At 42.0% G+C, this 11,002-nt stretch overlaps 1 protein-coding gene across 1 annotated transcript in view; it reads left to right on the plus strand.

Moving 5' to 3' along the window:
* Positions 1-11,002, plus strand: part of Rpp30 (ribonuclease P/MRP subunit p30) — a 44,733-nt gene that overhangs the window by 11,514 nt on the left and 22,217 nt on the right. The window contains exon 5 of the mRNA XM_008849597.3: positions 2,848-2,919. Within this exon, the coding sequence (XP_008847819.1) occupies positions 2,848-2,919 (72 nt within the window). The remainder of the gene's footprint in view (positions 1-2,847; positions 2,920-11,002) is intronic.

Here is an 11,002-nt window from a genome sequence, read left to right on the forward strand (position 1 = left end):
CTTTTTTCTGAGAGAGACATTAAACTATTTTCCCCAAACAAAAGTGCACTCATAATATCACAGTGGGTAATCACACTTGATCCTCTGTTCAGCAAAGGATGCCATTGTTCCTTTAATGTTTGAGTCACATTTTGCATTGTAGTTGATAGAAATCATTTTACATTTTTTCCCCCAATTTGGTATAAGTGGGAAGCAGTCCCTTAGTTTTCCCATTAACTACAGTATTGCCTGTTATTTCATGTAGAAAAGTCTCAACCACCTCTGAAAAACAGCTTTTCCAAAAAAAATAAAAGCTGTCCTTATTCTCAGGAGTAAGAGATACAGAACCTGAAATGTGATGCTTTTAGCTGGTCAAATATTTTGACCAGGTCTGTTCATTATAAATAAGAAGCACTTACTCTTATTTAAAAGGTAACCACTATTTCTAAAGTCTCTACAGTCTGAATAGCAACTCTGAATAGAGTTCAGAGGTAAGCACTGAAATGTACTCCACAAGACTAAGGCATGACTTGATCTTAAGTTTCAACTTACCATGAGAAGAGGATAATGTGCTTAGATAGATGCAGCTTTCAAAATGCTTTGTTTTTCATTCCTGTTCTAATATATAGCTGTTGCTAAAAAGCTGGTCTCGTTGTCCCTGGAAATTGACAGGTTATCTTTAAGTTGCCCCGTTCCATTCAATCCTCTCTCTTAGGAGCCTTCCTCCCAGTCGGCCTAATCTAAACCTTCAAAGCCTAAACAAGTCACATGGCCAGCAGTAGTACCTTTGTAAAACAATATTCTACTTGATTGACTGTTAGAATTCACAAGAAGTATGCTTTTTCTCAGATGTGGAATGTTTGCATCAATTCACCATCAGTCATTAGTTTGTTGTAAGAAAACTCTGAGGTTTGCTGTTGAAATTGTTTGGCTCATAAATGGGTTGTTTTAATTATAGCAGCATGTTAGAATGACTTGTTTTTCTTGTTAATTAAATCCTTTCATTTATCCTGAATATTGTAGTATTAAATTGGTGGATGGCGTAATTTGGTGTAGATTTCTTTATTGTGTCTGTTTTGTATGAAGCAAAAAACCCCAACAATTTTAAGTTCTCCATGTCAAGATATTTGTACTTCTTAGATAAAGCTGGCAGTTAACAGGTTCCAAAAAAAAAAAAAAAAAAAAACTACAGTTGTTTACTTTTTGGGGAACCTGTATGTCAGTGAGGATTATTAATAGAAACTTTTTATCCTGGATTAGAATAGCTTTCCTCTTTTCTGTTATCTCCCCTTAATAGTATTTATGATGTCAGGACAGTGGGTGCGTAAAAGCAGATAGAATGAGGTCTTCTAATCACTCCTATTTTGACTCCAGCTCTCTCAGTTATTGTACTATCTGTAGTATTACTGGACTTTATTGTCAGAAGACTGTCAGATTTGGGGGTAAGGGAAAAGATTGATATGAGTAAAGCAGGAAGATTACGCCACCTTTGCTGTGATCACTAACCTCAGGTAGTTCGTGGTCTGGAAGTGATGCTTACTTTTTAAAATGCAGCTGGACACCTGCTGCAGCAACACCACCTTTCCTTTATGTTTTTTATTGTGTCCCTGAAAAGTCATTCTAGTTTATGAAACCAGACTAAATATCTGTATTCCATTTGCTATAACTTTTAAAAGTAGATTTTTGAATTCCAGCTTTTGTGTATTTGGTATTTACTGCCATTCGCATGAATTGAGGGTCAGAAGGAAAGGGGATCAGCCTTCTCCGTGTTACCGTTCACACATTGGTGGGTGGCGTCAGTTCACACTAGCTGCAGAGTCCCAGCACTGGAACTAAGTCATGTGTATTACATTAAGTTCAGCCACACTTATGTAGATTACATACTTTGTAGAATATAAAGTTGTCACAGGATTTACTCGTGAATTCACAATTCTATTTTTAAAAACAAGTAACAGTATTCTCTGATCAATATCAAATCCAGATTTAAAAGGGAATTTTTTTCCCTAAAAGAGCCCATTTTTGTTATCTTTTAATCACTCTTAGAAACCCACTTATGATAATAAATTTTAAGTTTATGCTCCCGTGTCAACTCTAGAGTGATTGGCTATGAATATTAAAATCTGCTGTTTTGCTTTGGAAACATGCAATTGCTGTTTTTGATTAAACTGAGAAGGAGCACTTACAACAAAGGACGTGATGAAGTGTATTCGCTCCTCTTGATTTACCTTCTCAGAACTACAAGAATACAGCACTTAGTGAATAATTACCTATAGCATTTCTACCAATTGCTTTATTACCATACTGGTCTTGCATTTCTTATTGCTGTAATTCTGTTTTTTGTGATATCTTATTATTTGTGAGTTATTGTTTTGTTTTTAATAACTGAATGTTAGATAAATGTGTGTCTGAACCAGGTTCTTTCCTTGAACTTATAGCAGTCCTCCTTCCTCAGCTTCCTGAGTGCTGGGATTGCAGTTGTGAGGCACCGCACTTAGCTTCAAGTTCCTAAATTTTTTATTTTCATTTTAAGTCATTAAAGAAAAATTTCTTGTTCAGTAGCAAAGAATTTTTTACTTCCTACTTTCCAAAATGCCTAAAAAGTATGAAATTGCTTTTCAGTGGACTATATTGCGTACTTTCTGCTGAAAACTTTCTGAAACACAGTTCAGTTTTGTAGTAATTGACTTATCATGATATACACTGTTAATCTGCTTTTTGATGTTGATGTGTGTTTGATATAGTGATAAAACTTAGAAAGGAAAAGGAAATGGTCCATGATTGAAATGGTAAGTCTAGTTCGATTGCTAGGCTTAAATCTACGTTTATATTTTTGGTTACTGTATAATAACCTTCATTTTATATTACTAGAGAGCAACTTCTTCAAGGGTCCGGCTGTATGACATCGTTGCAGTTTTCCCAAAGACAGAAAAGCTTTTTCATGTAAGTAACAGATAAAAGAGAAGTGTTTTCTTATCTGTAAGTCTGATGTCAGGTCTTTGCAGGTGTACTGTGTCTCCTCATTCTTTCATTTCTGTTGCTGTGATAAAATAACCTGACAAAAAGCAACTTAGGGAAGGAAGAGATTTATTTCAGCTTATGGATCCATCATTATGAGGAACTCAGGGCCGGAATTTCAAACAGCTAGTCACATCACATCCACAGTCAACCGTAGAGAGAAATTAATGCATGCGTGCTCACTTGCTTGCTTGTGCTCAATCTCTCCATTGTACAGCTCAAGACCCACTGCCTAGGGAACGCTGCTGCCCACAGTGGCCCACACTGATTGTCTTAGTAAGACAATCCTGCACAAACATACTCACAGGCCAGCCTACTGTAGACAGTCCTTCGTTGATATTGTCTTCTCAGGTGATTCTAGGTTGTGGCAAGTTGACAGTTAATCATCACACTCCCCATCTGGAAGCTTTTAGGATTTACGTTCTGGAATTTTATAGGGGCATATTCTTTTTTTCTTTCTTTCTTTCTTTCTTTCTTTCTTTCTTTCTTTCTTTCCTTTCCTTTCCTTTCCTTTCCTTTCTTTTCTTTTCTTTTTTTTCTGAGACAGGATCTCCCTGTAGCCCCAGCTGTCCTAGAACTCACTGTGTAGACCAGGCTGGCCTTGAACTCATCGAGATCCATTATAGAGGCATGTTCCAAAATCTAGGCTCTAATGCTAGGAAAGAGGGTAACCATAGTCTATGAAATTAAAGAGATTCTAAGGAGCTTTGGGTGGATAAGTATGTTAGTCAGTGTTCTCCAAAGAAACAGAACTGGTAGAATGAATATATATGTATAGAGATTTATCAGCTTAGCTCACAGGATAGAGTCTGAGTAGTCCAACAATGGCTGCACCACACTGGAGAGACTGAGAATCCATAGTCGCTTAGTCCACGAGGCTGGATGTCTCAGTAGTCCCAATATGGCACTGAAGGTCTGACGAATTCTAAAAGTCTTCAGTCTATAGCAGCAAGAATAACTCACCAGCAATAGAGAAGGCAGGCAGCAAGAAGCCAGGCGTTCTCCTCTGCTGTGGCCTTTTATACCAGCTGCCATCAGAAGGTAACATCCGCATTTAGGATGTGTCTTCCAGCTTCAGATGATAGAATTAAGAAAATCTCTCTCATTTCAGTTAATCCCAGATCCAGTCAAGTTGACACCAGGGATTAGCCATCACAATAAGGCATACTTTATTCACCATTGGCAGGCACCCAGTCACATACCAGCACACAGGGGCACACCTGGGGGCAGCACACACACAGCCTGCAGAGGTAGATACACAAACCTGTAATCAGGAAGACACGGGCAGATTAGCAAAGGTGAAGGGCTCAGGCCTCTAATCTCAAGGCCATATTTATACAAAATCATACAAAGTGGCACACTGCTAAAACTAGTTACATAGCAGATTATATCACTGTTTACTTTGAGGATCCCTGGACATCTGGTGTCCGTCATTTTGTGCTGGCTCATAAGCCTCTGAATGTCTACCCTTAGCCATCTTGGCCCATACTGGATAGCCATATCAGCACCATGTTGTCTAAACATAAACTGACCCTTATGACCCTCTATTTCTAACACATAATGAAGCATGTGATTTTGACTTGTTTTCTTCATCCTGACAGACAGTTGGTAGACTTGTGAGAGGCTTCTAGTGTTCTCCTATTTCTTTGTCTAAACCTCATTCATTTGAAGGTTCTCCTAGGTAAATCCATCCCTTCCTACTCTGTACACACTTCAGTTTCTGACTTTATCTGCTCCTCCCTGTTATAGAAGAAAAGGACTAGTTCCTCTGTTTCAGGTTCCCTTATAAATTGAATTCCTTTAATTCTTTTTTAAAATATTTTTTAATTTTTATTTTGTGTCTGAGTGTACTGTCTGCATGTATGTAACTACACCTGCATTGTGCACTGCCCATGGAGGTCAGAAGAGGGCTTCAGATTCCCTTGGAACTGGAGTTTTGGACCATCGTTAGCTGCCATGTGAATCAAATCCAGGTTCTCTGCAAGGAGCAGTCAGTGTTCTTAACCACTGAGCCATCTCTCCAGCCCCTCTTTTATTTTAAAATTGACCTTTCATTGCTTTTTCATGAAAGAAAGGAGCTTAACATGTAGGCTCATTTTGTCTATTCAAGATAGACTACCCCAGGCATTTTCAATGATTAATGTAAAGAAAAACTATAATACTTCTTTGGGTGGGAGGCAGGAGACGGGTTGGGGGGGAGGGTAGGGGAATGTTACTGTGTAAAATGAGGTATAACTACTTTTAGATGGTTATCCAGTAGATGGAGCCATTGACTAAGAAGGTGATGCACAGTAATTTTCTCGATGCTCAGTGTCAATTATTAATTATATTAATAGAGAGGGAAACACTGCAGATTATCTAGAATACATGACCCCCCCATTTTTGTGGCTACTTTATGAAATGCAAACTTAAAGTAATTCTCAGGTAATCTTGTTTTAGCTAAAGGAATACATAGAAGCAAACAGTTCTTACCCATCAGAGACACCTGTGCAGTCTCTTGTGTTGGACACATTGTCCCACCACTGTACTTCTTGTCAGTAGATTTGAAGTTGAGTCTGTATGCCTATGTGTCTTCAAGAAAGCCTGACGGAGGCTGAAAAGATGAATTTTGAAGACAATATAGTATACATTTCATAGCCTTTACCTGATGATAGGGAAACAAAGCTTAAGGAAATTTTGGCTAGAAAACATACATTACCTTCTAAAGATTTATTTTGTTTGTTTGCAGTACTAGGACTTGAACCCCAAATCGCATACATGCTAGACAAGTAGTCTACCACTGAGCTAAATCTCCAAACCTTTTTAGTTTACTTTGAGGTAGAGTCTCTAAGTTGTCCTGTTAATCTTGAACTTGGGATCCTCCTGCCTCAATCTTCCATGTAGCTGAGATTGCAAACATATGTCACCATGCTTAGCCAAAGCCTTTTATATATTATTTCCTTTAACTTTCACAGCAATCCTATTGAATAATCAGGGTAAATATTCTCATCTTACAAAGGAGAAAACTGAGCTTAGGCTAAATTATTTGTTGTAAATCTCCCAACAAGCATGTAGTAGAGATAAGAATTTCAGATCTTGTATGCTGAAACTTCACACAACAATTTATCTTATTTTTCTCAGACTAGTCAAGTTTGAATTTGCTGAGCACAGACTTGAGGGTTGTGAGTGGAACAATTAAATATTTTAAAAGATGAGAGAAATCTATAAATCAGAGTTATTTGGGGGAATTGACATTCCAAAAGTTACATGAGAGCATAGTTTCTAAAATTGGAATAGCTTCTTCTTTGCTATCCAAATCTTACCCATTCTTTAGGACAGAGTTGATATTAGAGTCTCTGTTTTCATAGAAAATCTATTTAAAAGGCTATTTTTTATCATCAAGCATTTGTAAATGTATCATGGTTTGAAATTAGGTCAAATGTAAACAGTTTAAACAGTTTGTTACAAGTTACATTCAAGAAGTGATTTGTTGTTGTTGTTGTTGTTGTTGTTGTTGTATTTGTAAGCCGATGATCCAGAATTCCTATATTCCTATAGGTATGATAAAGTGAGTCATAAAGCCAGCCAAACACACACACACACACACACACACACACACACACACACACACACCCCACACTAAGATAAAAACAAATGAAGACGGGGGTATAACGGATGAAAAAAGTGTCCGTAGGAAATAGCATACTGTTTTTCACTCAAGGTATCTGGAAGGCATCTCATACATAAGAAACCCTCCCCAGAGCTACCCTAGGGGATAAAGCAAAGATTAAAAAGTATGGGGGGGTTCTCTTTGAGACAGAGGCACTTATGTGATATTATAGACAGGGAGAATTGCATCATAGCTCCAGGATCTTCCAACTCAGTCATTCCATTTAGGATTTAAACTGAGCAAAATAGAGAATTTAAGTAATTGAATCCACTGGTCTCCAAACTGCATTGATTGTGCATCATTTTAAAGAATGTTGAGCCAACATCCCAATATGTTTATGATTTTTATAAATTGTTTGCATGTCTCTTTCTACCCTTGTTGTCCTAGTTTCTGTTGCTGTGATAAAAATACTGACCAAAACCAACTTGGGGAGGTGTCCTAGTTTGTTTCTCCATTGCTGTGACAAAACACTCTGACCACTACCAACTTGGGGAGGAAAGGGTTTATTTAGCTTACATCTCCCAGGTCACAGTTCATTAGGAAGCCTAAGGTAGGAACTCAGGGCAGGAACCTGGAAGCAGGAGCTGGAGCACAGGCCATGGAGGATCACTGCTTACTGCCTTGCTCCCCTGGCCCTTGCTTAGCCTGCTTTCTTATGCAATACAGGCCCACCTGCCCAGGGGTGGTACCACCCACCGTGGGCTGGTCCCTCCCACATCACTCAACAATCAAGAAGGTGCCTCATAGACATGGCCATAGGCCAGCCCAATGAAGGCAATTCCCAGACTGAGTCTCCCTCAATCCAGGTGTGTCAAGTTGACACTAAAGCTGTCCAGCACAGGAAGAAAGGGTTTATTTTACCTTACAGCTTACAGTTCATTGAGGGGAGCCAGGGTAGGCGCTCAGGCCAGGAACCTGGAGCACAGACCTTGAGGAGGAATGCTGCTTACTGGCTTGCTCCTCTGGCCCAGGCTCAGCCTGTTTCTCAAACCACACAGGACCACCTGCCCAAGGGTGGCACTGCCCACAGTGGACTGGGCCCTTCCACAGCACTCAACAGTCAAGAAAAATGCCCGACAGACATGGCCACAGACCAGTCCAATAGAAGCCTTTCCCCAATTGAGGTTCCCTCTTCCCAGGTGTGTCAAGCTGACAACCAATGCTATCCAGCACAAATGTGCTTTGTAAAATAATACACACACACACACATGCACACTTATTTTAGGGAAGTAAACTTAAAAAGAAATGGAAGTAGAAGTTCTGTTTCTGTCCTCCTGAAATCTTGCCCTCTCAGGCCACTGTTGTAGGTTGTCTGGTGTTACAGGTTCTCCTCAGGCCAGGTGTGAAGACCCTGACCTGGATCGGGTCCCTTTCCGATGGGGAGGGGGCAAGAGGCATGGAGTCAACACACAGACACCGGGAGTCGGGTAGAAGCAAGCACTAGGCAGGGTGCTACAGGCTTTTCTCTGCCCCCAAGTCCCTTTAGTCAGCTTATTGTTTTCTGATTGATCCATGCCACGTAGTCTGTCAGCAGTCACTGGGCTCATGAGCAGGGTACAGAGGCGAGGGCTCCTTTTGGCGGGCTATTTGCAGACCAAGAAGTAAAGTGAATTCTCGCTGAATCCCAGGGCTCTGGGTCCGTGCCATCTTTGGAGGCCTCCTGCTACATTTCCACCCTTTTTCTTTAAAAATGACTGTCCAGCGAGAGCCTGTAGGCAGCTCTGTCTCAGGATGACCCCAGGATCATGGACTGTGCCTGTCTTAGGTTGTCCTATTCGGGCATGAACCTTACCTGTTATTGGAGCATGGGAATACACATCCATGTCCTGGCTTAGGTTGACTCAGCCCAACAGGAGCTTACCCGTCATTGACTACCAACCCTCCAAGGGGTATCGTCCCGGGGAAATCAGTCAGGGTGGGGAGTTATCTGTAGGAGGCCTCGTACATTTGTGCAAGCCAAGTCTGTCGGGCTGCATAGGGCGCGTTGAAATCATCTTCATGTATTGCTCTGAGGGCCTGATACACCGAGTGATTGAATTTTTTCTGACTGCGGGAACGAAGAACAAGGCATTTAAGAAGTAGAAAGAGAAGAATAATTATGCCTGTCAGGAGTAGGTAAGTGACGATCCAAGACGGGTCAAACAGTGCTTTTAGATTAGACCAGATTTTCTCTAAGAACCCTGAATTGATGTCCAGTTTGGGGGCGTGGGTATAATTTAGAGCAATAATTTGATTAGTTAGTAATATAGTGTAATTAAGAAACTTTTCATATAGTGCGCAAGTTGTAGGCGCGCTTCAGCAATATTTTGTACTTTATAGGGGGTGAGACAAAGTGACCTAAAGCAAGGGTCACAAGCTAGCAGAGCCATGTCTTTGGTAATTGCTAGCTCTTCACTTAAGAGACCAATTTGTTGTTGTAACACATTAATTGCCTGGTGAAGATGCTGATTGATAAGGGACTGAGTGTGAAAGGTAGAGGAGGTTTTGGACACGGCCTCGTTGAGTGTCTCCACAGTAGTGGAGGATTGGGTGATAGCTACTGCAGTGGTGGCTGCCGAACCTAATGCAAGGATGATGGCTGAGATGAGAGCAGCAGTGACCCCAAAATCCCATTTTAAGTGGGGGACTTGTGACAAGGCTGCTTGCTCTATAAGGGTGACAGCATGGAAGTGGGTTGCATTGGTGACTGGAACCCAAAGGGCTACAGGTTCACACATAAAGAGAACTGTGTGAGCTAGATGGTTCCAGCAGGCCTCCAGTACACAGGTGGTGTTGGTATTGGAGCAGTTGCATTGTCCCCAAGGGTTGGAGGTAACACTGGCTAGCAGTAAGGCAAACGGGGGCCACACGCAAATGGGGATAGAGGGCCAGGATGTCGTGTGATCAGTGGATGTAAGGATTTTTTTTTTGGCACAAGTAGAGGGATTGGTGTTAGTGTAAGTGCCATTGGAAAGCTGAAGGCTCTGCTGTGTCAGTAATGGCCTCATGTCCATGCAGGCGTGCGAATCACAGAGGTCCCGGTTACTGAGTATTGATTTGTGGTTGGTATGGGAGATCTTAATGCTGCACGGATAGGTGGGGGCCAAGTGTCTCTAAGATACTAGGGGTGATTAGAGGGGGAGCGGCTGAAGAGGCAAAAGGGAGGGATGGCATGGTTGGGCTTAGGGTGGCATCTATGTCACAGTATAGGGAGTGTGAGGAAAAAGGGTGCAAGGGAGCGTGTGCATGGGCGGTTGGGGAGTGGTGGGCATAGAATGTCAGGGAAAAATGGGGGTGGAGGGTTGCTGGTCCTCTCCACCTCCCCTGTTATTATTGTCCCCAGTGCAGTGAGGACTGAGGTTACATTGGTGGTGTCGAAGGCAAGGGAAAGGCCCTGGTGTTTAAGCATGTAACCCAAGGAGGCACTGCCAGTATAATCCTGGATGGTCAGGTTGAACAGCCCAATGCATGAGGATGCATTGTTGGTAGTGAAGCACAGAGAGTTATTTAGGGGCCAGGAGCCATTGAGTGATTCCCAGGAAGTAACTGGGTCCATGGTGGGGCGGGCAAGCATAGAATTAGTTGAATAGAGGGTGGGGTAGGCCGGGGAATGAAGTGATAAGGGCAAGAGTATAGGCGAGGAGGGGACCATGGCCCAGAGGTCATGGGCTATGGCAGGGGCGGGGAAGAGCAAACCAGTTATCCAGATAGCGGCAAGGTCTCTGGGTCCTGGGGGTCCTATTGGTCAGTTGCTGGTCTCACATCTCTCGCTGGAACCCATACTGGCTTTGTTTCTGTCTGAGGAAATACACAAGCATAGCCTCGCTCTCTTGTTAACAAGGGGGCAGGCGGTTGCCATTGACATGTTACGGGGTCCTTCCATCTCACTAGTGGCAGGGGTGTAGGCCTAGGTATGGTAGCCCAGTGTTTGTAGGCCAGGCTCAACCCATTTTCATCAAAGGACAGGAAATTAATGCTGAATAGAGCTTCAATTAGAGCCAGGTGTGGGTCCCTTTAGACTCAGGGGCAGCAAATTTTTGTAATGTTTCTTTGAGGGTCCTATTGGCCCGCTCCACAATGGCCTGTCCCTGTGGATTATAAGGGATGCCAAGGGAGTGGCTAATTTTCCATGTTGACAGGAATGATTGGAATTGTAGAGAAGTGTAAGCTGGCCCATTATCAGTTTTTAGGGCCCATGGCACTCCCATTACCAGCATTACTGATTTGACTGCCTTAATGATGTGTGAGGCCTTTTCACCAGTTTGAGTGATGGCAAAAAGAAAGGAGGAGTAGGTGCCAACAATGACATGGACATACTTAAGATTACGAAAGGAGTCATAATGGGTGACATCCATTTGCCAGAGGACATTGGGTAGGCAC

This window comes from Nannospalax galili, unplaced genomic scaffold, assembly GCF_000622305.1.
Source record: "Nannospalax galili isolate Female #2095 unplaced genomic scaffold, S.galili_v1.0 scaffold384, whole genome shotgun sequence".
In the NCBI taxonomy this organism is placed as follows: Eukaryota; Metazoa; Chordata; class Mammalia; order Rodentia; family Spalacidae; genus Nannospalax; species Nannospalax galili.